Source organism: Phalacrocorax aristotelis, chromosome 15 (genome assembly GCF_949628215.1).
Source record: "Phalacrocorax aristotelis chromosome 15, bGulAri2.1, whole genome shotgun sequence".
In the NCBI taxonomy this organism is placed as follows: Eukaryota; Metazoa; Chordata; class Aves; order Suliformes; family Phalacrocoracidae; genus Phalacrocorax; species Phalacrocorax aristotelis.
The window spans coordinates 12069144-12095922 of NC_134290.1; the positions used below are offsets into that span (position 1 = coordinate 12069144).

General features: G+C 37.5%; 1 protein-coding gene across 1 annotated transcript in view; it reads right to left on the minus strand.

The window, feature by feature from the left end:
* SLC15A4 (solute carrier family 15 member 4) overlaps positions 1-26779 on the minus strand; it is a 30761-nt gene that overhangs the window by 1538 nt on the left and 2444 nt on the right. The window contains 6 exon segments of the mRNA XM_075109870.1: positions 3228-3386; positions 8676-8831; positions 13106-13274; positions 17971-18048; positions 19082-19250; positions 20107-20402. Coding sequence (XP_074965971.1) covers positions 3228-3386; positions 8676-8831; positions 13106-13274; positions 17971-18048; positions 19082-19250; positions 20107-20402 — 1027 coding nt within the window.

The window sequence follows — 26779 nt, forward strand, 5'->3', positions numbered from 1 at the left end:
TTTTGTTTTTAGTTATCCAGAGCAAAAGAAGGAACTTCCAGGGAAGCTGCGCACAGTACAAGGATCGCTTTCTTTTGTGCTTCAGTGACTTAAACCAAGTCACGTCCCTGAAGAAGCTGATGCGCAGTTACCGCAGGATTTCTTAGTTATAAAAAATTGCCGGAAGCTCCTCCTACCACTGTAAGAGCTTTGTGCAAAGACCACACACTTATAGCAGTGGGCATGTTTCATGAAAGTCAAAGCAATTTTAAGAGGCTAATAGGCTAGCAATCCTCCCTTCCCCCTCTGCTCCCCTCCCCCCTTTGGTTTTTTTTTCTTAAGTCTGGTTGCTATAATGCAAAATTGCAATGCTTTGCTGACCTCAGATAAAACAGCTAGAAATGTCGGTGTGTATTTCCATATATGATTTACTTTCTTCATAATGTAAGTAATAGAGATCACTTCTCAGTTTCTGAGGAGACAACTCATTTCAAAAGCAAAAAAAGAAAACATCGCTGTGCTGTGGCCACTAAATGGGCTTGAAAAAGAAATTTCTGCAATAAAGGCCTGGACTGTTCAGAAACAGCTCCCAGTGGAATGCAGCGTTCAAGATGGAAGCAAAGCTACACTCATAGAGGCTAATAACTTAAAGCTTTTACCATCTTCAGTAGATATGCTTTGAAGGAGCCTGGAGAATAGAGTGAAGTGATAAGGCTTTAGTCAAGGGGAAAAAAAAAAAGTGTCTTTTACATTTTACAACTTAATTGAAACAGGTAAAAGTATGATTATTTTTGTACTGTATATACTAGAAAGTCCCCTCCAGCAGCCTTTTCAGCCCTGCTTAATGTTATATGGTTATATGTTACATGGTCTCTCTGCATCGGGAGGCCTTCTCTGCTAAATCAAAGATAAAATAAAAAGAATAAAAAGTGAATGCTATTAAGGAAAAAGTTTGGCAAATCTGTAGATATAAAGAAAGCAATTACTGAGATTTTCTCTCAGCCTTCTTTTGAAACAAAGTTTAGAATTCATGAAACCACACATGGTTTCTTTTTGGTTCAGTTCACCTTTGACACTCCCTCAAAGTTGTTATAAATTAGTGATTTGTACCACCTCAAATAATGTTAAATTAAGAAAGCTCATTGCTAAAACATTATTCCTCTATTAAAGAAATGTGCACTAACTATTGCTGTACTTCCAAGAACAATATATTGTGGCTCATTTCCAACATGCCACATGAGCCACAGCCAATTGGACTGTTATGATTATCAAAAAGGTTAGAGAGAGTAAAAATAGTGACGTATACATCGATCCTCACAAGCTGTTCATGCAGCATGCCTATAAATGCTCTGATTAAATTACTTTAATTACTGAAACTTAAGATTCAATTAAATGAACTTATAATAAGATGCAATAAAATTAAACTGAGTCTTTCCTTGACATTTAAAACACAATATACATGTGAATCTCCATTTCAAGAGCAGACGTGTTTAAAGAGTAGTAATTATCCTTTATGAGATGGGATATTAAACCCATGAAATCTCAGTTTTTGTCAGAGAAATAACAGTCATTTCAATGGCAGCAATCAACACTGAAGTGCCAGCAGAGAGTGAACTTTCTCAGTAGTTTCTGGAGGCAGTCAGTTACCTCAAATGATATCATGAGTTAGCATAAATAGCAGAAACTTGGTGCACATGCTTATAGTTATTATACAGCATCAAATGAAAAATTCAGAAGTCATTAATTCATAAAGACTCCTCCTTACAATTCCTACCCTGGAAGACCTAAGTAAATTTTAGATGTGACTTTGATAACTTTCAATAATGCTATACCACATGAAAATTGAGTTATAAACAGTTAGAACAGTAGTTACTGTGGGTGCTACAAATCAAAATCACCCACTGAGCACTTCAACCTTGAGCCAGACGTATAGCTGCTGAGGAGGCGACTGTATATCAAGTCTTTAGACTAAGAAAGGTAGAAATACTAGTTCTGAGAGCTGTCCAAAGGACAATCCACTGAGCTGAGTAGCTTATTCAAAACAGATGACCAATGAGTCACGAAAGGTAACATCTCACAGCTCTAGCCAACTCTGGATATATTTAGCACAACCTAAATATTTTACAGGGAAGAATATTAGGCCCTGCCTTCTCTTAGGCTGCGTTAGAAAACAAAGGCAAGAGGCTTGCAAAGCACCATCAAGTATCACATATATTATTTTGTATGACATTATTATGCTCCTATTGAGACCCTATCAGCAGAATTATCTCTACATAGAATCGCAGAAAAAGATGCTCTTCTAATTTTGAAATTGACCGGGAGGGGGGGGGAAGTCTCAGTGTGATTAGATTTTTCATGTGGTGAGGACAATTCCATAAAGTTAAGGCCCCTTGTCATCTTTTGCAGTTTTTTAAAGAACAACTTGTAAACCAAAGATGACAACTTGTGGCGCAGGTACCGTTCCAGACAATGTGACTTTTTGGGAGCATGCAAATCAAGCTTAAATGGCAAATTCTCTCATACCAAATTTAAAGTAGGTTTAGGCTGCACTTTTAAGCCATGTATACACGGTAGTTCTAGCATACGTTTTAAGAACTTCTCGCACTCCTTCAGTTGGAACTAATTAGCCCATTGATGACGGTTTGGTTTTCTGAAATTCCCAAGGTGCCACCTACTGGTGCCAATAATTATTTTTAACTTCAACTGGCAATACAAAGCAGATGATACATTGGGCTTTTTTAAAAGTATAAATAGCTAGCAGACAGACATGTAAAATTAACTCGTGGTAATTTCGATGAAGGCTCTTGAAACTAGGAAGCTGAATAATCACTAAGAGAGGAATGGGTACATTTTACTCCCCATAACCACAGAAAGTCATTTCAGTACTTTATACCAAATATATTCTTCTTCCACACATTATTTAAGTATTCTTTAACAAAATACAAAATTTTATAAATAATTTCTAGTGATGAAATGCAGTACCAGCTGTGCAGGTAACTGACAGGCCTCACAGAGGCAAAATACTATGAGTGTGTTCCCCGTGCTTTCACGAGGGCAATGTATCATTCTGCGGAGTCACATTACTTCATACTTACATGCAAGACGAAACTTTGTCTTTAACAGTAGACAAATTTATATTTTTAAAATAATAACTGCTAAGACTCAACAGTTCCACAGCTTTGATGTTTAACTGCTTCTGCAGGAAGCCTTCTACCTTACAGACTACGAATATGCTGAAAATAACTTACCAAAATCCGTGTGATTACTCATCCAGCCAATTTCTTTAACAGACACCAGTGCCAACAATCCAGAGCCAACAAACGATCCAATCCCCGAAAAGAAAAAGAACAGACCCATAATAGCACTCTGCATAGATTTGGGAGCAGCTGAATATGCAAATTCTAGACCTGTATTAAAAGATTAAAAAAAAAAAAAAAAAGCTATTGGAAGAAACAATAGTAGTTCATTCTAGTTTCATCTTACAGGAGTTACAGATGAATACTACTTCTGGTATGTTAAAGACCTAAAACTAGCTTTGGATTTCAGGAGACAGGGAACTGAGCTGTGAATCCCTGTCGGTTCCCAGTTCCCTCTAATCACTTTATGGACCGACCCTGTTAACCCATTACATGGACAACATTTGAGACACGCACCTTGGTCTTATTAATATTACATGTGTAAAATCAAGAAATCTTCTGAGGCGGCATATTTGTTTTTCCATCTAAAATTATTCTCAAAGAAATTTATTAAACTAGCTCTAACCTGGCAAGTTCTAGGTTCCCCATTTCACTTGTTTCTGTATCGCATGCATGTTGTGCAGTATTTACAAAGCACGCGGCATTTCCTACCGAGAGCAAAGTACTTGGGAACTGAAGGTCACTCTTGCATTGACCATAAATATTTATTTCTCAGACTCAGTGTCTGCATCTCTGAATGTGCAGATAAATTAATTGTAGGTGGAAAGGTAGTAATTAGTTGTAGTTCAATTTTGATCTAGAATTCTCCACGCTCATTGCTTGCTGGCCTATTCTTTTTAAGGCTTGCAGAAATGGGGCTTCAACTTTAAACTATCCTTACTCAAATGTCTACCAACAAAACCAAGAAAAGATACCAGTGACATCAGTCTGTGCCACTGAAGTTTAGTACCAACAGAACACACTGGGTTAGGCTCTGCCTTGCAAAGACTAATGCCCATGATTAAGTCTCCTTTTTAGAATAATACTGCTGTCAAAAACCAAATGGGATTAGTCACAAGAAACAGTCAAATACTTTCTTTGCAGAGCTTTCTCTCTGACAGGTGAAATACTTGTTTCAAAACAGTCTGCTTTATACTGAAAATTAATGCTACCTCTTCTAATATTTTTCTTGCCAAAGAGAGCATTATAGACCTGAGAATGTCACAAACCTTATGTCTTGCATAATAAAGGCATGCTTTATTTTCACCATTACTAGTATTTGACTTTTGCTACTCCAGACAGAGTTTAATAGAAATACACTGGCATTTCTTTTCAAGACAAGGCTTAACACTTCAAGCCACGTAGGTCAATTTGCCTGTTGTGAGGGAGGAACTTTGTTCTTGTAAGAGAAACAGAACTGTATGTTCTGACTGATCTCACAGCATCCTGCACTGCCACCTGAGAGACCTCTGATTACCAACACACTGCTTCTCTTTTCCTTTGCAAAGCACGTTAGAGTGGGCCAACAGCAACTTGTCTGTGCTTCTAGAAGGGAACTGAAACATTCTTCGTGCAACTCAGCTGTGTGGGTTCCTGTAAATTCAGCCGTAGCGGGAGAATTGCTAGAGATGAAGACACATCTGCAAACAGGGGAGGGGGGGTGGGGGCAAATTTATATTTATTTTGAGAATTAAAAAATCAAATTCTTTTTCTAGCCTTTGCCACTAATATAACAATTCAGATTTTTCAAGGAGTATTGATTTCACCAATCTCACTTAAAGAGTTAAAAAAAAGTAGACTACTCTTGGGATACAGTAGCTTGTTTTTTACCACAGCTGCCACAAGTCTCCAGAGTATCAGTCACATTGTGGTCACCAGGCTTTTGTACGTTCTGTACAAGTTAAGCTCAAGTATATCACAAGAAAGGATCTGGCCCGTTTCTTCTCTGCTCATTTTACAGATATACTGGATGCCAGTGTAACTGCTGGAAAAAGATCTTAAGGCTCAAAACAAAAACAGATATACCACTATGCACTTTTTGCAACAAAATAAGGCACGTTTCTAAGCTTGAATAATGTTTCCAGCAACCCTAATATTTAATCTGGCATAAAGGATATAAAATCTTTTCTTTGCCTTCAGAGATATTTTGCCTGCTGGCAGCCATTGATAACAATTTCATGCTACCTCAAACAAGCGGTTTTGAAATTAAACCCTCTAGTTGGTGTTGTCATGTGAGATTACGATTCCCAGTTAAATAAGGGTGCTTTAAGAGGATTGACAGAATAATACAAAAGATTAATACAATGTGTGTCATCTTTGTGAAGGTACCTCAAGTGTAACTAATGTGGCTTAATAAGAATGTGCTTAGTTTTACAGTAAACAAAAAAAACAAACTTATGTTTCTGCTCTTATGATATTTAGTCCCATTTTGTTCACAATAAACATTTCCAAACCACCATAGTTTTGTAACCATTAACACTTTTGCTTATTTTAAAGCTAAATTTCATAGCACAATAAATGCCTTTATCAACTTTTAGTATCAAATTGGTAAAGTACACTCTATTAAGTCTTGAGAGGCCTTCTTAAAGATACTAAGAATTCAGTTTAGATAACAATCAATCAGAAGGCAGGAAAAAAAAGCTTTGTAAAGCAAATCAAATGACAGCGTGATAGACAAAGCAATTAAGATCTGCATAGACTTTCTGGTTCAAAGAAGCATTTGCACGTTGCACCAACAACTTTTGAAGTTGTAAAGCTGTTGGTACAGACCCAAAAGTGCAGAACAGCAGGGCATTCACATAAGAATAGCGTGAGCCTGAAAGGCTTTACTTCTCACGAAGAAGTCCACTAAAGCAGTTGAAAAAACCAACCCTCAGTCTGGAGTTCAACAAAAAGAGAATGCATCAAGTCCTTGACCTTTCCACAAGCTGCAGATAGGTTTGTTTCCTTGCAAACACCTATAAACGAGGGACAGTGACTGACAGAGAAACAAGAATGTGTAAGAGGGAAGAAATGTATTTATTTTTGCACGAACTTTTGTATTTCTGGTAAGTCAGTCACCTGTTTGAGTTCAGATTTAATTGGCACAATCCCTAAGCTGTAACTAACGGTAAGTAATTCATTTTACTATTTTGATAAAAATGCTAAATACAGCCTTAGTTTTAATAAGTAACTCAATTAAATAAGACTTCCATCATCAGATTTTTGTGCGTTAGGACTTGTGACGGCGACTGTTCACCCATAATGAAGTGTAATGTAATACAGGGCAGCATATGACTGCGCAGATACATGCTCTAGCAAAGGATGCATATTGCTTGCACAGCTAACGCACTTTCCATTTAAGAATCTAAAGTGTTTAGCATCTTGAGTCTTAGTGTGCTTTAAAGATAATGAACTCTCCCCACATCTTACTAGTTGTTAATTGAAACAAATTAGTTCAAGGACTTGCCTATACATCTCCTGGGGGGAATGGGACCCTCATCAGATACCAGTGACCTCAGACCTTCAGCCATTCGGCACTTGCAGGTGCACTACAACACTGACTGCTGCAGTACGGAAAGTGAAGAACTAGGATTTCAGCTGGTACGGTCCAGTAGGACCTTATGTCTGTTTGTGCTAGGTGCCGGTTTCCAGGTACATGCCGTGCATGCATAGAGCTAACTGTTTGTTGGAGGACCCTGTGTTCACATTTCAAATGGGACACTCCCAACAACAACCTAGTGAGAGACATCAGCCTACCACGTACCAGGACGGAGAGAACACACTAGGGGTGCATTTGAATTCATTCCGCAAAACTATAAATACACACCAGACAAAGCCATATCTAAAAAGAATTCCTCCAACATACGAAATAACTAAGGTAGAGTTTAACACGTGATGGATCTGTCTAATTCTTCCAGTAATATGAATTCCCAGCTGGAACAAAAGCAAATGAGCAGATAGGGGGAGGGGGGGGGGAGGGGAACCCCAAACCACCCAAACCCCACGTTTTTTTCTACTCGCCAAGCAATCCAACTACCTTGTTTTATTTCCTAACAACTGTGATGACAGTAGAACACGTGTAACCAGAAACCTGATGGAGCAGAAGTTCTCAGTTCCACTAAGAGGGGAACAAATGGGCCATGTGACAGCTGGGGCTACCGCCAGCAAGATCTTACAGAATTAGAGAATCTCATTTTAACCCACTGTGCTTGCCCAGCATGAGGAATGAAAGTAACCTCCTACAGGGGAAATGAAATCAGGAAATTCTGTCATACGGAATCGAAGAAAAAGCTGTATGTAATGCCAGTTTGAATGGATGATCTTTGAAGTTGAGTATTCTGAAACGGTATTTCAACGCATTAATAAGTAACTATAGTTAAGCAAGTACTATATGATTATTAAATCAAGCCACTGGAGGGGTTCCAATATATTACATCAGGTAGCTCTGCAATTCGATTTCAGTAGTATCAGAACAGCTACTTCTACGACCATGAAAGGTTTCTGTTACTGGTAGCTAAGCATCGCTCCCAAGCGCTAGATATGTAAACACTGTGCTAAGAGATTTACAACAGCATTTCACTTGTTTAATCATAGTAAACCAGTGTTAGGCATACCGCAGTGACAACAGAGAAATTGCCTGTGCTTTCTTCCTGCTAATGAGCCCTGCATGTACAGGAAACAGACCAGAAAATAAGATTTTATAGTCCTATTCACCCTCTCCTCCCACTTCACTTTCAGCTTAAAAAAATCAATATGATCACACAGCTGTCCACTACATCACACAGAACAGTATTAAGAAATTTAAGATCTCTTGCATTTTTCAAGAGAAGCAAGATTTCAACAGTCTTTTCAGTTTGTCTAGTACCCCATTGAAGTACTAAAACAACTACAGAAAATCTGATCTATAAATAAAGCAGATAAAACTGTATTTAAAAAGCTGCTTCTTTATTCATATTCCCAAAAATACCCTAGTTTAGTTTGAATGTCACATAACTTTTCTTATTTCAGAGATGTAAAAACTCAAGTAACATGAATTTAAACTGGTGATAAATCTTTCTAGATGGTTTACTTCTCCCTTTTCCCTCAGAAAGGGCTTTCCATTTACTAATTGACTTTCTAAACTGTGATCTCAGTTTTTAAGCCAAAAAAATTACAAAGCACAAATTTTGTTTGCAACACAGAGGAATATTCAGAGGAAACAATACTGCATTAAAACTATTATTTAAAATACAATACTGAAAGAGTACATTGTTTTCCATTAGAGCTTGCAAATATTCAATGCTAACTGGAGGACACGCAAATATTTAAATATTGGTATGCTTGAAATTCCGTCTTGAAAACATATTCGTATATAGCCAATTTCCAAATGTGAACCACAGTTGTGTGCTTTGCCACTTATACTAAGTTATGTTGTTTAATATTGTATTTGGGAACATTAGAGCTTATTTATAATGATTTGAGAAGTAAATATTCCTTTTCTAAGAATCCATCATTTACGATAGATAAGAAAGCAGATTTAAAACACACACAGACTCTTACCTGCTATACTTGCAAATATTTCACTGAATCCAATCAGCACATATTGAGGAATCTGCCACCATATTGGCAAATCTGCAGCATGGTATGTAACATTTCCAATTGTCTGATTAATTGTTTTAACCTTTACAATTTTCAGTCTGTTGCTTTCCAGAATTCCTACATGGAAGGGGGAGGGAAAAGAAAGATTGACCTAGGATGCAAACACTGTTTCTTCATATTGAGAATTAAATTATGATTCAGTCCTGCACTGCAATTACATATTATAAAACGGGAATATGTATTTCCTTACTTCCTAACATAAAGGATTTCAGACTACTTTTGCTATTGCTATTTCAAGACGTACAGTTGCTCCGCCACAGAATTAGTGATCATATTCAGTAGCAATATTACACAAATACTTAACCCTTTTCCAGGGTTAGCTGAGAACTTTCTCATACAAACTGTGTTGGTTTTTAAAAAAAAATCTCATTTTCACAAACTACTACTTTGCAGTATTGAACCATTGCATCTGCCACCACAGTATTAATGAAGTAGAAACCATTTTGCTTATTGAAATGGCTACACTAGTCCTGCAGAACTATGATAACCCTCTATGAATATAATCATGACATTTCTATGACACTTATCATCCCAAGAGATCCAAAAGCTCATTACAGCTTGATTTAAAAGCAATACGCTGCATAGAAAGCACTTCATGTAGAATGAAAAATACACAATAGTGTAAAATATAACAATTTTTAGCTTGCTCAACACAACAGTTTAGAGTAGAAAGTGCATATCAAATAATGCTGTAGGGTTTTTGTTGAAGTTGCCCAGATTAAAGGATTTGCCTCACTGTTACATAAAATGCACAGAATAGCTCACAGTTAATACAACTCCCTGCTTCACCCAGAGAGGGCTTCAATAAAAGAACCCTGAATATCCTTGGAAATAAGGTGAATTTATTCATCACCAATTCAGAGGAGCAAGACTGTGTCAATGACATTACTTCCTATAATATACGTTACATACACATGGCCTCCCACTTAGTGCCTGCCAGTTTCAGTCTCTTTCTACTTATTGAGCCAAGATCTGACCTAATCTTGGGGCACAAAATATCACTCCTGTTACAAAAAAAAAATTGCACAAGGCTTAGATGGCAGATGCGATGCTTCATGGATATCATACCACGTACAAGTGATTAGATCTGCTTCCACACTTCTAGCCTTTTCTTTCCCAGAGGCAGCCAAAGGATGACATTCAATATGATGTTGACTGAAGTTATTGACACCACTTTTCATACAAACAAGCACAAGCAATTTCTGATGCGATACAATATCTGCTTTCCCGTTTCTTCCCAAATTTGTGACATACAAACCTCGAGGGGGCCAACCAGGTCACCATCTCTCTGCTAAGTGATGTTCCAAGGGAAAGGGCTGATGTTTGCCAAAACCACCTCATACCACGACATGGGTTTCTTACTAGTCCTGGTCATGGCAAGAGACCCAAGCTGGGAAGAAAGCATGAGGAAAGCTCCCTGTAGTTCCCCTATATAGTCTGTAGGTGAGGCCATGACTAAAGAAGAAGTTCTAGAAATAACATGTTTAAGAGTAACATCCTATTTCATCACAGTAGGGCGTTAGAGCTAGAGCTCTGACAACAAGGCGGAGGCAGCACACATTAACAAGTGACTTACGGAGTACTTTGAAAAGGATGGAAAGCTGCATTTGTATAACCCATGTTTACTCATTCATAGCATTTCAGAATCTACTCAAGTACAAAATCTCGCAACAGCTCTACAGTTTAATCTTCTGAGACAGAAGAGCTGTAGAGGGGGGAAAAGTTAGAATTACCCAAGCTTGTTTAAATACTACCTCAAGGCCCCAAAATGTTTCCTAAGAAGAGTGTTTTCCTTAAAAACACCTGTTTATGAGTTAAAGACTGTTCTGAACTTAGTACCTCTTAGTGCCAGGCCACCACATTTTCTCTACCTTCCACACGTCTTTTTAGGTGACCACTTACCCATCTTAAGTATATTTCTTTAGCTCTTCAGCCACCTCACTGCTCTCTGAACTATGAAAAGCTGATGTAATTAAAATAAAGCTGGATTTCTCAATGTTTTTGTTTTAATATAGCTGACAAACATTTTAGAGTGGAACTTAATGAAAATGTAAACCAAGCAGAACAGTCAGCTAAGAACTCAGCCATCATTTCATTCATATACATTCAAAACCAGATTACTGCACCTCAAAACATCTAGTGATCCTTAAAGTGTTTGATACCCTTCACAATATAAGCAGACTGAGGAGGCATTTAGCCACAGAGGAGCGTAACTACCGGATACCAAACTTTGCCATAAATTTATCTTCAAAGCCAGGTACTTCAGAATCTACAATCTATTGATTCTTTTGGACTTTGATAGACAACCTTCAAGTTTAATCTTACAGTTTTAGCAGTTAAAAGAATCTTAAGTTCTTGCTATAATCGTTTAAACTCTATAAATGAAGTAGATTTTCCAGTTGAATAACCTTAAATACCGCTACTCAGAATTTACAATAAAATGCATGAAGCACAGCAGATGTTCATTAAATCTAATCAGTTGTACTCTCACATAGTTTATAAGGTATTTAAAATAATCTAAATAATCTATTAGGCAGCCTAAGTAGTGTCCAGAATTAATGTCAGTTAGGTAAGTTAAAATGGACATATGGCACAAAGAAATCATTAAGATACTTCCAACATTGCAAGTTACGATATTAACATCTTCATACATTTTAAGATTTTAAACAGTATCTCTCTCTAAGACAGAAATGGATGGAAATAATGTTGTATTTTAATAATATTAAAATATGGCTTCTATAAATATCATTTAATGAGAAAAAAATTTTACAGAGCACAAAAACCAACCGAAGCTTTCCCACCTGCTAGAAATAAACAGAGTTTCCTCTGCCCCAAATTTGTCAAAACTGAAGCTCCTAAATTCATGTCATGATTAAGGGATGTTAAGTTACTCCAAAAGGTTAAACTTTCCAACCAGATTGCAGATACCCACCCAAAGAATTCCCCTTCTCAGTTTCTTCTGTGGAAGAGTTAGGGGAGGATCAAACCAACAAAAAGCACGCGTTACATTTGTAGGTGAGCAGCAAACAAAGAAGCATCTGAAATGTTTAAGAATTCTGCTACATGAAACCATTCCCCAACTCAGCTATCATAGCTCGATATGCTTTTTTCCCCCAGTACTAATAAAGACATATATTGCTGTTTTTGTGAGCCAGTAGGTTCTATTTAAAGAGCTGACATTTAAGTGTTTTACATCATCTTCTTTTGCTGGTAGCAGTGTCCTAAGTAACATGGAATAAGAGAAACATTCCTATTTTAAGTTTAAATGACTTTGCTTTAAGAACTTTCCTTGCCCACATACAAAGTGACCTTGGCCTAATAAGGTAATTATCTCTCTCATTGAGAGAAATCTTAATAGCCGTATAAAGTGTCCTTCCCTCTAAAATATAGGAGATTACAAGTGCTGAAATGAATTTATTTAATGCTATAATGCTTTATCAATATGTTCATTACAGTGATACTAGGTGAAGGCTGTAGGTTCTATGAACCATTGCTCAGAGATGTTCAGTTCCACATCAGCAGTGCTTAACAACTTTAAATCATCTCAAAGGCAGCTGATTTATCGTTCAAGCAGAGTTGCCATCTTTTTCCTTTCATGCTATGGCTAAGCTATTTTACACTACAGTAATTCCCAAACATTAGGGAACATTAAGGCAGGGGAGAAAAAAACCAAAGCAGGAGGAAACTCTTGTTCAGCCATAACCTAACTTTATTATTTCAGATAAAGGAAAGAGTTTTAGGTAAAATTTCACTTTTTTAATACTTGGAAGTCCAACTATATGAAGGAACATACTTATTTCTGAACTATTTTGTTTTTCAGGATAAAAAAATTTTCAACTTCAAGACAAACGGTTAATAAATCAGACAAGATGGACTTCCACATTAGCATCACGCTTATTTTAGGAGGACTAACGGCCTCATATCCAAATGCTGGACACTTTGTTCAGGTAACCCAAACCCTGATCATGATGCTAAGGTATTTGCTGAGAAATATAGTCAGAAAACAAATAGTTCTCCTCTACCAGGTACTAGAAAGTAACACTGTATGTGAAAACCTTAACTAACAAGTTGGTTTTAAAAGGTATACCTGAAGTATATTTGAGGCAGGAAAAATGGTCCAAAGTTTATTGCAAACATTCAAAACAGTTCAGTAAGTTTTGGATAAAATCTCCTTCATTGTGGGAAATGCGTCCATGCAGTTGCATTCTAACTGTCCCATGAAAACAACTGCTGCATAATCTTGAATTACAGATTCACGAAGGATTTTTAAAAATGCTGCTGCAAGTAGCTGAATAAATAGCTATAGATGTAGCTCTCAAAGTTGTTCTTACCTGCAGCAAACGCAGAACACATTACAAAGAACATTCCAACTGCAATCCTCTTCAGTGAGGATGGGAGCAAGCCATTCCTCTTTAGAATGGGGTCCACCAATTTATCTTTTAAAGGTATTAGGATCAGAATAAGCACTGCATCAAACATAGTCAACCAGGCTGCTGGAAACTGAAAGGATAGATGACTTAAGTTAGCAATTTCATACTTAAGGGTTGATTTTTATTATTATTTAACAAAGGGAAAAAATTCTTCCACGAAACACTGAGATCCAAAGCAAACCACAGCGCACTGATAGATGCTGGGAGAAGAAAAATAAGAGTGTGTAAAAGCTGAAGAAAACAAACACTCTGCTATTCAGGTTTCCATTTGGCAGTTCATAATTCTGTTAGCTCAGAAACACAAATGGTTCCTCACCACGGCAACTCCAAGAGTGTTGCATATTCTCACTTTCAAGATGCATCTCCAGCTATGCTGAGGTGGTGGTTGGGGTTTTTTGGGAGGGTGGGCCTGGGGTGTAGGTGCTTTCTCCTAGAACTGAAGAACCTCAAGTGTTTGTTCAGAGCAAAAAGGTTCTTTCCACAAAAGCGGATAATACTGCATATAGTTCCAAGGAAAATGAGGAATAAGAAATTACTGGGCAGATGAAGAGAGTACTCCGAGAATACAAAATGTAGAGCTCAAAGATGTTTTGCCAAGGAGGTGGTTTTTTTAAAAGATTTCTAAGTTTCAGAGGGCTCGTAGTTTAGATCCTTACTCTGATTTAAGTTTTGTTAAAACAAAAGTTTACTATCTAAAACTATATTAATTCCTGTTGAAATATGAGATGGCCATTAGCATTACTGCAACATCTGAGTTTTTCTGCATACATCCTGAAATAGGTTTAATGGAAAAAATCACTGCCCTTTGGGAGCTGATCTGCTTTTAAGGTTTTTTTAGTCATAGAACACTTGTCTGAGGAATGATTGATTATGCCACTCAAATCCAGTAACGAAAATTGTGCAGATTGTTTAAATGAGTACATCCCAAGACACATTTTTAAAAGCATTTGAAGTCTAATATTAATGACACTGAGGTCAGGAAGTGATTTAATGCAATTAAATAGTCCCTACTATTGTGCTTCCAGTGATATACTCTGGTGTAACAGAATTAAACTTTTTTCCTACTTCAGTCATTAAAAATATTTAACAGCCAGGTTTTGTAGACCTTCTATTATTAGGCTTTGAACTTTCAGAAACATGCCACAGAACAGTTGAAACAGAGTTTTACTAATGTAATACAAAATCCAATTAAAATTAAATTACACTTGTCAAATGAACAAAGAGTATTATGCAATACACGCACCTTTTCTCACTTCCAAGATTCAGTAACTGACAATAAGATTCCCGTCTACATGAATGAGACAATTTCTACCAAGCTTAATAATATTCAGCATCTGTTTGGGCTAACAAACCAAGACAGTACAGGAATATGTATAAAAATGTTCTGGTTTGGGGATATTTTTAAAAATTGCATTTAGAAGAGTGTGATACTGTACTATGCATCACAATGACTCTTTGACCCAAAATACAAGCACTGCTGGAACTGAATGTTTTGGATGCAGGTTCAGTTTTTGACCCTGAACTGTTTCTGTGTGTGTAGAAACTCAGGGTTAGAATAAATGAATACTTTCTAGAGATTATCCGGGATGACCATGGGGCCTGTGACAGTCTAAAGCTACAGCCACAGTAACAGGAAGATAACCACATTCCCTTAGGGATACAAATCTCAACCACTGCAACCCGCCCAATAACCCAAGCCCTCAGCCTCTCTCACGCGTTGGGCGCGTGCTCCTCATTGCGGGCGAGACCCCTATTTCACTGATCGGTTGTAATCACCCCAGTACGGCTGAGATTATCACAAACTGCAAAACCAAGAGTTAGCAAAACATGAACCTTTACTTCTTCATAATCAAAGCAGGAGTTTGCACTTTCGCAGGAGTTTGCGCCAAGAGCACCGAAGTCTTTGACATCAAGCCATATCTGTATTAGGCTTCGTCAAGATCTCCAACTAGCATTAGCTGATGTATGAGGCACATTTTTAGCACTCTCTGCAGGCAGACATGTTGTAACAACAGTCATTAAAAATGCTATTGCTTTCTTGCTCTGCACTACAGTTGTCATTGCAGTTCTCCGAAGAACCCAGGCAGGTGCTGTCTCGTTCGCAGTTTGCCAACCCCAAGAATTTATGATGACAATGGTAAAACTGAATCCATCATAACCTCCCCTTAGTGTTTTCCAGGCATTTCAAGATCATGGATTTGAGAATGGAATAAACTGGTTTGGTTTTATGAAAATATTCAGCAGTTTGATACATAGGATTACATAATTGCTCCCCAACCTTCACAGACTTCACTTGACTGAGCTAGTCAAATTCTTGCTTACTTTGAAGTATTTAGCAAAACTTTAAAACGATCAATTTCCGTCCCTCTCCCATGCGCCTTTTTGTTTGCTTCAATATCACACCAGCATTAACCCCTGTAACAGTTGTACAAGGACTGATTTGTGTAATTACTCAGGCATGTAGGAATTTTTTGTCATTGCTAAATTTGATGAGAAAGACGAGAAGTAACAAATGCCTCTGGAGCTGCTGTATTTCATATGATCAATTACTTGGGGTTTGGGGTTTTTTTTGTTTAAAATGTATGCTTTTCCATTTTCTACTCTATTGGGAGCCTGCAAATTAAAAGGGCACACACATATTTCACCCTTTTCGTATCAAGAGAAAGATAAGTCTTTATTAGTATTTGGGCAGAGGTGCCTAGAAGAGCTTAAGGAAGACCTAGACCTGATGAGGTACAATGCTGCTCATGTAAAATGTTATATTACTGCTCCTTTTCTTAATTACCTCAAATCACTTCCATTTGGAGAAACCAAAGTAGTCAGAATTGCTTTCAGAGATACTGCCCACATAATGTAGATTGCAGGCCAGCATCCTTCAGGTAGACCACATACCAAGGAAGATAGCAAAAATCACATTAACTTATTTGACTTTTGCTGTTAGATCACAGCAAAGTATTTCAAAATAAAACAAGAACACCACCACGACTGATGCACTGCAGAAAAAGGAGCCAGTCACTGTTATGCAAGACAGAAAAATCATCATTTAGAAGTATCAAGACAGTTTAGGATCATTGTTCCATTATTCCTGTCTCAAATTCTGCATACTTTAAGTAAACACTAAAAACAGGTAATTAACTTTTAAAGCCACACTTTCAAGTTAGAAAAAATGGCTACGTGGCAGGAGTGGTGTTTTAAAGTCTTTTTGAAAAAAAAAAAAAAAAAAAAAAAAAAAAAGAAGGACATTATTTTTTAAATTAATTTAATTAAACATAACGCTCTACTTACAACTTGAAAACAATTTTAACACCCGAAAAGGCAGTGAGGAAAGCTCACTTTGATAACCAAAGCTCCATGTTCATTTCTACACAATAAATATTCAGACTGACAATAGTTTTATTTCTAATATTCAGACTAACAATGGGACTCTGAAGTCCTGAATGCACTTTGTTAGAAGGAAGAAAATTCAATTCTCTAGTCCAACAATGACAGCATTCAAACAAGACAGTCATGTGGTTCGTAATAACAGAAATAACCTGAGTGCCCTCTCACATGCAAGCAATAAATAAATGTGAAAAGCTCAATGAAAACAGCAAAATTAGTCACATATCAAAATTTAAATGTACTAACCTGTATTAAAGTAGAATGAGGTATATGCTAAAAAAATCAGCCACCTTGAATGTAGTCCACAATTAAAACTGATGCAACTAAGCCAGAAGCCTCTGACTAGTTAGAATGTTTGAATAAGAAAGCACCTTATTTTTAAATGAGCATGCAACTCAAACACCACAAAACTGAACCTTGAAGTGAAAGTGGCAATGGCTTTCCGTGCCCAAAAGCTATGCAAAAAAACCCACACAAAATCAGACCTCGGTTTAGGAAATTTGCTTTAGATCCTTTTGTTGGTGGCACACATTTAACTGAAGAAGCCTTAGCCTACTCTTTTAGTTTTCTTGACTGTGTAAAAGTAACTGGCATTTGGTTGGTTTGGAAGTCTGTCTTAGCCCGTATCAATACCATTTAGCCTTCAGCTGTGGTTCAGAATCAACTCAGTTTTCACACAAGTTCAAAGAAAAATTAAGTAGAAGCATTTTTTATTTTTGATCTATGAAAAAAAAAAAAAGACTGAAGCCATTCTGTCATATTGATATTAATTTTAAATAAAACAGAAGAAATTTAATTTTAAAAGAACATTTAGTAAGCCTGTTCACTTACATTCATACTTTTTGGTTTTACTTCTCAGTACCGTTTCTGCAATTACGTGATGCCAGCCTTTCTTGAAAAATATTGATTCAACAACTTCCTTCAACAAGCTAAACTGATTCAAGGTAAAGTGAATATTGATTAAGCAGTATAAAGTTACAAACGTATCTCAGATTCCAAATTTGCAAATACTAATGCTTCAGTTAAGTATGGGTATTCCTACTGAGGTTGTAGGAAAGCTTCTGTCCTACCTACAACTTTGGAAACCCAGAGCATATAGGTTTATAAGCTTTCTTCAAAGCTCTGTCCACTGAAGGATAAAGACAGTCTTAATTAAGGCAGTGAAAGTTATCTCAACACATTCAAAGCAGGATGGTGTGAACGCCATATACCAGTAGGCATGCCAAAGTCTCTGCATTACGCGTCATGGTTCTAAATGCCCAGTGTCTGTGGCCGTCAATTCCCCGCAGTCACTACCTTCACTTCCTGGAACTTTTATACAATATTTACCTATTTTGCATCTCAGCTAAAGAAAACATACTTTTCACTTGTTTTGCCCTGCTTACCGTATGAATAGAGTTGGTGTCATTTGATATTTCAGGAATTTTCAGATGGAGACTTTGCAATACGTATGTTGTCTGCATCTAGCATTAAGAAAAATGAGTTGAGATTACTTGGACAAGGGTACTGAGAGTAAGATATTTTTCCATTTTCAATAATTAACAAAGATTAAACCAAAGGTAAAGCGCAAAACAAAGAGAATTATTGTTAGAACATTACAAGATTTTTTTTTAACCCTTACCTTCATATTTACTAAAACCACAATCATTCATGCAACTTTAAAAACAATTTCTGCATTTTTTCCTCCAAAACACATTTGCTATCCCCATTCATCTCACTAAGACAGGAGAACCAGAAAGGACTTAATTAAAATGAAATCTAGAGCACTTACCCTGAACTATCTGAAGCAACTGCAAGATGAAACAGAGCGCAATATTTAAGGTATGTTAATTTGTACAACTCTTAGTTTTAACGATCATTTAATGATTTTTATTTTCTTATTTATTAAGTCAAAATATTATTTGAAAGTATTCTTAGTAGCCATTTTTCATCTCTCAACTTCAGGGTAAGTTTCATATTTATGAAAGACGCCCCAGAAAGATGTGGAATTTGATACTTTGGCATACTGGTAAGCTAATACAGCTTTCCACAACAACTTTATCTAGCATATAAAATTCTGAAGAAGCTACCATCACACAGTATTATTTTTACTAATATAATATTATTAAAATAATTCCTGAGATGCAACCCTAGGTGTGTAAAAGACAAGTAGTTAACAGTATTGAACACATGGGTATTAAGTCAATCTGTCAATACCAGAGTTCTGAAAAATCCTTTTCAATATTCACCTTGTTCAGAATCACAGCTATTGAACGCTATCTGTAAGTAAACCTTATAGAATAGTTTGACCCCAAAAGCTTTTGTGTGTTTCTTCCAGGTAACTGCTCGGGGCAGGTAATTTTCAGACAGGAGTTAGATTCATAACATAGGCTTAGAATGCTAGTGCCCTGAGAGCTTTCAAATGCAACCCGGAGAAGAGCAAGTTATGGCCCCGAAATTATAAATTATGCTTTCTAGACATGTAAAATAAAAATGTAACCATTTGGAACGACTCACTTGAAAATACACTGTCCAGTAAGGTATTAAAGCCAAAAAGACAGGGATAATCTTGACAAGAGCTTTCACATCTTCTACTTTATCTTCTCTGAATGGGCCCCCACGAGACAGCTTGGCCATCTCAAACAGGCTTTGCTTGCGAGGTTGCTGAAGTACTCCCTGGCCTTCGCTTTTGAAAAGAATTTGAAACATTTAGTTAAACAACAACAAACCCTGATACAATTGGCAACCTTGTGACACTTCATTACAAAAAAGCTCATGCATTTCCAAAATAAATTACTCGTGTAAGTTACAGCAAAACAACTAGGCCAGAATGGATCAGCAGCAGGTGAAAGCACCAACTGAGAGTTTCCATTACAAAGGTTTCCTTATTTCCCATCCTCCCCACACCGCACATAAATAACCGGCACTGCAACATGCAGAACTTCAGAAACAGTATCACAAAATACAAGTTATTCTAATTCATTGAATTGTTTTGCAACCTGAACACGTGAAAGCCCATTGCAGAGGAGGCACCTGACATCTCCTCTGACCAGTGACGACATTCACCCACCGGTATGCCATCGGCGTCTCTTAAGAGCAGAGTAACCATTTGGAAAGCAAAAAACCAGTACGCATTTTGGCTGCCCATCAAGCCACTTACAATATTAAATGCAGATTATAGTGTTTTTCACATCAAAAAGCATCCCATAAACACATCTAACCAGAGAAGAAAGTTAACTGATGCTTAAAAGCACCGTGCTCGGGTTCCGTTACACTTTCAGAAACTCTGAACTGGCAAGACATAGCATTCAACTGAAAGCAGCAGCACGGAGATCCAGTGATCTCAAAATGTGCCTCTTTTTTTGTACCAGAACTCCCAGAAAATATCTCCAGGACTCCAATTTCCCAGTTCCAGTTCTCAAAGCAAAACTGCATATTCTAGTGTGTTCTCTAGCGTGACTTAGCGCCAGCTAGTTTGAAGTAGCTACAACTCTTAGGCTGGTTCACTGAATTCGGACTATACAAAAGAGCTCATTACAAACCTATTAGTTGAGCGCTCCACGTGTCTCTTTCTTGAGCAACACGAATATGCGAGAATTTTAAACATGTCTGTGAAGGCACTACCATCAGGCGGTTTGGTGATGAAGAAACTCTGACCACATAAGAAAACCATGAATGAAATCCCAATGCAAACTGTTGGGATACTATATCCAATAACAAAGCTCACGTTCTGTTGAATGTATGCAATGCCTCCCAGAGAGAGAATAGCTCCCAAATTAATGCTCCAATAAAACCAATTAAAAAATCTTCTTGTGGCTTCTGGACCCCGATCTTTGACCTGGAAAAGATTAAAAACAAGTCATTCAATTTCTGAAGAAAATGAAGCCTGTTTATTAGAATTCAATCAAGTTCAATGCACTGTAGAGTTTAGGTTTAATTTAGAGTCATACTGAAATGATTTAAGTGTTTTGGGCTTAGCATGGTATTTGATGAAATGACACCTGACTGAGCTACCCCATTAGAGCAGTGACCTTCTAGAAGTTCAGCATAGGGATAAAAAAAGCCATACAATACTAAACTGCATAGACTCCCCATAGAGGCTGTTGTTATTTCTACTGCACTGTCTCTCATTTGGCCATTTCTATAGACAAAGCTCACTCAGATTAACATTCCATAGTCCACAGAATTTGAAATAATCTTTTTTTAGTTAAAAAAAAAAAATTTAAGCTGCCTAAAAATTCATGTATTAGCAGTGTTACAGCAATTGCTTCTTCCAACTGTATACACGGAACAGTTAACCATATTCCATTTTCTAACCCTCAAATGACTACTAGGTAATTAAAGCACAAATTTAAATTTTAACACAGTCCTAATGCCTCTCACCAGAACATAAATTGAAGACTTGTCATTCTGGTCTTAAAAAAAAAAAAAAAAGAAAATTAAATTTGGGTTGCTTGAGGCATTACAAGGTCCCAGTAAACATTTATCCCTCTACTAAGTCAGCACTGTTCACTGTGCTATTTTTCTGCTTGAAGCTCTCAATGTCTCTCCAGTGAAAACAAAGACATTTCTGGTTTATAGAATTACTCTGTACAGTTTTCACCATCGCTCTTTATTCTGTATTGCCTACCATAAGTCACCCCATGTTTTGTAATTAAGTCACAGGAACCCAGCATCACTCATAAGATGTGATGTAAGAGAAATTATGCAAGTTAAAATTTGAAATACATTAAAAAGATCAACTAGTCTGTAGAAGAATTCATAATACCAAAATTGTCACTCGTTTATGACTGAAAGGCCATTAACAGTGACTAGCAAGTCAGTGCCATGCAGCGTCTTGCTGAGTCAGTTATTTTTGATTTCTAATTGCAAGTTTCCCTTCCTTGTTTGCCAGATCTTCAGGAAAGCAGTGTTTAGTTTGCAATACGAAAAGCAAGCAATGCCTTGAAATAAGTTTTTAACATTGTCAGTTCTGATTTACAGCTTCGAGTTTCTCAGCGGTGTACAAACCCATCTATATCATTTAACCAAGCATTACAAAAGAAATATTAAGGCATCTATTCCTATGCATAATGAATAGCATCATTAGGCATTCAGGTAGGTCTGTTAGCATGTCAAATACAGTCTTTGAGCCAAAACCCAAGAAATTCTCCCTCTTCAGTGTCATCTTGGTAGTAATTTTGTAATTTTAACAGTCATCACCTGCAGTAATGTATCAAGCTAGAAATTCCTTCTAAACCCCAAATGGCAGCAGGATAATAGCAAACAACTACATCGTAAACACAGTGCTCCAGCTTATGTAAAGAATTAGCAATCTATTTTATATAGTTTCCATTTCTTCATGAGGAAGTCTCAGTTCTCTTATAATTTCTACAAAAAAGATTAATTCCCATCCTCCCTCTTACAAATGACCTTGCTCATGCCTGTACTAAGGAAAGCTGGGAGATGACAGCAAACTGATACAGGTAAGAACAGGGCAAGCACAGCATGATGCTTCTATCAAGTGTTATCCCAGCCTCCAACCATTAGCCCCTGAGAAACTTCCTGAACAAAGGATGGCTTCCATCTACTATTAAATGCAGCAGATCTCTCCATGAACTTGTCCAGTCTGCCCCTGAACCCAGGTCAGCTTTCAGAATCAATAAGACCCTGTGGCAAAGAGTTCCCCAGCTAATTACACAGTGGGGAGAATAACCTCCATTTATCTGTTTTGAACCTGCTCTGTACTAGCCTCACTCATTTAACCTAGTTCCAGGAAACAACAGAGGGCAGCTGAGCTTTATCCCATCCCTGGTCCATTTCTGCCTCTCATCCCTGACCGTTATTTCCACAACCCACTGTCACATCTTCCTTCCAGCTGCCTTTTCAGAGATAGGAGGTTGTAGACTGTTTCATGATTTCTTGCATGAAAAGTCCTGATCATGCCTGTGGCCTTTCCCTGAAACTTCCTTCTCCATATCCAGTACCCTTCCTGAAACAGAGTGACCAAAAAGGAATGCAGTGTTCAAGGGACAGACACATCACAGACTCACAATGGAAACAATCCATTTTCTGCTTCCTTATCGAAGTATATATATGCACTAACAATGAATCACGGCCATGTCTGAAATGCCACTGTGGCATTTTATTGACAGACATTAATAACTTATAAAAATCACACTGAAGGAGCTGTTGGAATATCTTGTCAAAGTGGAAGAACTATGACAATGTATTACCAAAGCCAGAGAACATGGTAAAGTTAAAAGGTAATCCTTGTAGTTCCTCTCAAATATCACATTGGCTGCCCAAAATATTAGTTATATTACATTTACAGAGGACTACTCCAAGTTTCCCTCTGCTGGCTATTACTTGAGCTGTGTGACAACACAAAATAGGTGGATTTATTCTCTTCATAAGGAGACACTACATTTTAATATGGAACCAAGAAGAAAACCATGTTAGATATTTATTATTTTACTTTTATCAAGGACAAGTACTTTTCACAAAACTGCAGGAATTTTCCTTTTCCCCCTTATGCTTGCATTATTTTCCATCACCCAAGCAGAAAGAAAAATTTACCACTCCCTCTGCTCAGTTTCATCTGTGCTCAAGCATAGCAGCACTCTTTCCTTGTGGTACCAGCATCACCAGCCTCATTATATTCTTAACATCGTACCAGCAGCTGCAGCAGGAAAATGATGCACGTAAATGGCACAAGTATGGCATGGGTCCTGGATCGAATCTCTCCTGTGGGCTAAGGGTTCCACATCCCTGCACTGAAAGTCAAAATAGGCTCAAAAGATTTTGTCCCCATCAAAACAAAACACCTTAGGAACTGTAGTAGTGTTTAAAAGGTAGGAAGAAAGCACCTTATTAGATTTAGTTTTAGTCTAACTCCTTACAACAGGAAAATGCAAGCAGTATCAGCAAAATGCCATGGCTAGAGTGCAAGGCTTCCTATCACTGAACAAAAACTCTGTAGTAAAGCTGTTTCAAAGGTGCCCTGGCTCAAATGAGCATTAGCAAGTATCTAATACACACAATTTATTTGCTCTAGGTAACACGTTGTTTTGCAAATGAGCTCAGATTCAGATATTTTCCACAGAATTTACCAGTGTTGGACAGCTGCCACTTATTTAGATCAACTCCTATTGCTGTCCTGAGCCTCCAGTTCACTGCTCTGCATTCTTCAAGCCTTTCACACTGTTTTTCCTTACTAAATGGGATAGCACATCATTCTCCAAGAACACTGAGGAACAATCCAGTAGCGCTTCTACTTCAATAAAAATACAGAATGATCTACTGTACTTTACAAAGAGCATCCCAATTGCCCTAAGTTTTCCTCTTCTAAACTATAAGGCAAATTTAATTAAAAAAAACCAAACGAACAACAAAACCCAAAACTCCCACAAGCACACCCCCCCCACCCGGACTAGACAAAAAAAACCCCACCAAAACCCCCACCAACAAAGAAATGAAAGAAATGAGCAACTCTAAGGATTGTGGCCACAGCTGCTTTGTCGGTCATTGGCCACATGTCAATGCTGCCTGCATTCAGGTGGGTATCTAAAGGGGAAATGAAATAATCTTGCCACTTTCAAGACATCTAACGTAATTTTTGCAAAAGAAAATCTAGCCTAACACTTGATTTTTCTGCAGTCCAAAAGGTGTTCTTCTTGATACTATCTGATAATTATCATTTACATACAGTTAATCCAAATGCAGAAAGAAAAGCACAGTGACAGTGAGCTTTGTAACTGGGACACACACAGAGCTGGTTTTCAAAACAGTAAAGGAACAGTTCTCAAAATAAAAATTTCTAATACAGAACACTTACATCAGACTGATTATGGTCAGATGAGATGTAATTACGACCACAGTTTTCATGATAAAGAATCCTGAGCGCCTGGAACACTATGTTATGTGAACTGTGTAATCACTAGGTTATTTACAGCCACTTTCAATAGAGGACACATCAGCTGTGTAACTCCGCATGGCAACACTCTAAACTCATTTAGGATCTAAGGTTAACATCTTAGAATGAAAACAACATTTTAAATGCAACTAAAACAAAAAAAAAAAACACAGAAAGAGTAACCAAATCTTTAGTTACAACACCTGATGAAAAGTCATTACAAATAGCAACTTCTACAACACAGCTGTCCCTAAAGTTAATACTTGGACATCATTCTGACTTAGGAAAAAGATGATCACTTGCTGAATTATCCCTCCCCTGGATTTTTCAACACCAACATCTTAGAAGATTATCCAAGTTCATACAGCTTGAAACCAAAAGTATTACACAGCTCAAATATTAATACTCTGTTAGATTCTCCTGATTTTTATATAAAGAGCATCACTGATTCCTGTGTTTAGATGCTTTGCTCTGTCATAGCTCTCTAGAGCTAGGGCAGTTTCAAAGAAACAGTTACCCACAGGATTTCTTATTTTTGCCACAGCTAGTGCCTATCTGGTGCCTACCATTCCACTGTGGCATCTGGTTTCTGACACGACCTGCTACTGAACTCAAGTATTTCCTAAACCCCAACATTTCAGACTTTCAGCATGTCATAATCTTCCCTCTCTCCTTCACATAATGACAGATCCAAAGTGATGACCTCACATAAGAGGAAAAAGACTATTTAAAAGTTACAGACATTAGCAGTTTCCATCTGTTCCTGCAATCAACTGACAGTCACAAGTGACAAATGTAACAAAACCCACCAAACTTATCCCAGCCAACTGTGAACAGTCACACAACAGAGGAAGGATGAAAACGCAGAAGCTCACGCCTGTCCTTAGCCTACAAAAGAAAGAGCAATGACAACAGTTTTCCGCAGTCAACTTTGCTCTTGCAGAATTCTGACCTTCTAAGGCACCAGTTACTCCTGAGGGCATCTGGAGAGAGCTCCATAACAGAGCTATACAGCACTCCTCCCTTGCTACATAATATAAAATTTTTACACTGAAATTTGGCCAGTCCATGTTTAAAGTCTGCTTCCTGTCACCGGCGTCACATCTATTCTGTTTCTGTCGGAAACAGAAACAAATGAGTACTGCCCATGTGAGTGCCACAGCTTCAGTTTTCAAACTGCCTTCTGCAGAGTCTTGGACATCTGCAGTCTCCCAAGTCCAACACCACCACCAACTTGCAGTTAGTGACCTTCAATGCTTTATGCATGGTCCCCCATCCTTCCCCAGAGGCTGGAAAATCTAAGTTCTACAAATAAATAAAGGTTGAAAATCACTCAAAGCCGTCTTCATGCCAGCAATTTCCAATAGCATCCTGCCTCTGGCGATACAACAATGGTTTTAGCAAAGCTAGAAGATTTTTGGCAGGTTATGAACCGATTGATTTAATGACTATGATGGCAATTCAGAAGTAAGACACACTGTGGGTTAAAACTAGCATTCCTAAACACCATTAACCCCAAAACAGATATCTCTAGAGTTAGAACAATTATTATGGCTGATACAAGATCAGTAGTCTACTACTAACGTTGGCTTCAATGCTGAAGCTAAACCAGCTTTCACAATAGCGAGGGACAGTCATATTGTTGCCTAACTACAGAAAGTCACAAACTGCTACACAGAACAGGAAGTGACTGCAGAACACTCGCACTGGAAAGGGGAACTAGAAAGTGCCAGGTTATACATATCACATGATTACAAACACTATTCTGAGAACCATCCGTTCAGATTTAGACCTATACAATGGATCAATCTGCAACGGCTAGAAAAACAGCTCTTGTTCATAAACACGGTTAAGTAAATCTGGTCTACACCTAGTCTGCAGTAGCCGTTGTTTTGCTAAGCTGAGTGGCGAAAGTTACTCTATACTAAGTCTACTTAGTCACTTGTAACAGCGCTTCTAAAAGCATCCATTTAACAGAAATTAAGATACTACTAATTTTCCTCTAAGATTAAAAAGAAGTATTGGAATTTAGTTACCAATTTTCCACAAAGTGATTCTTTTCTTCTAAATAAAAAATATCTTCATTACATTTGGGTTCCCCACCCAAATTATACATCATCTGTTAAAACTGAAAAATTTACATGGTAATTATTAAGAGATCTGCAATGAAACCTAATGAACAATATCTGAAAGGTGGTTCATGTCAGCTAAAGTACCCAATATACAATTCATATTTTCCTTTGTTTGTTATTTAAGGGAAAGAGGACAAATCTTATCAGCACGCGTCCAGCCAAAACATGTTTGCATTGTATTCTGGCCTC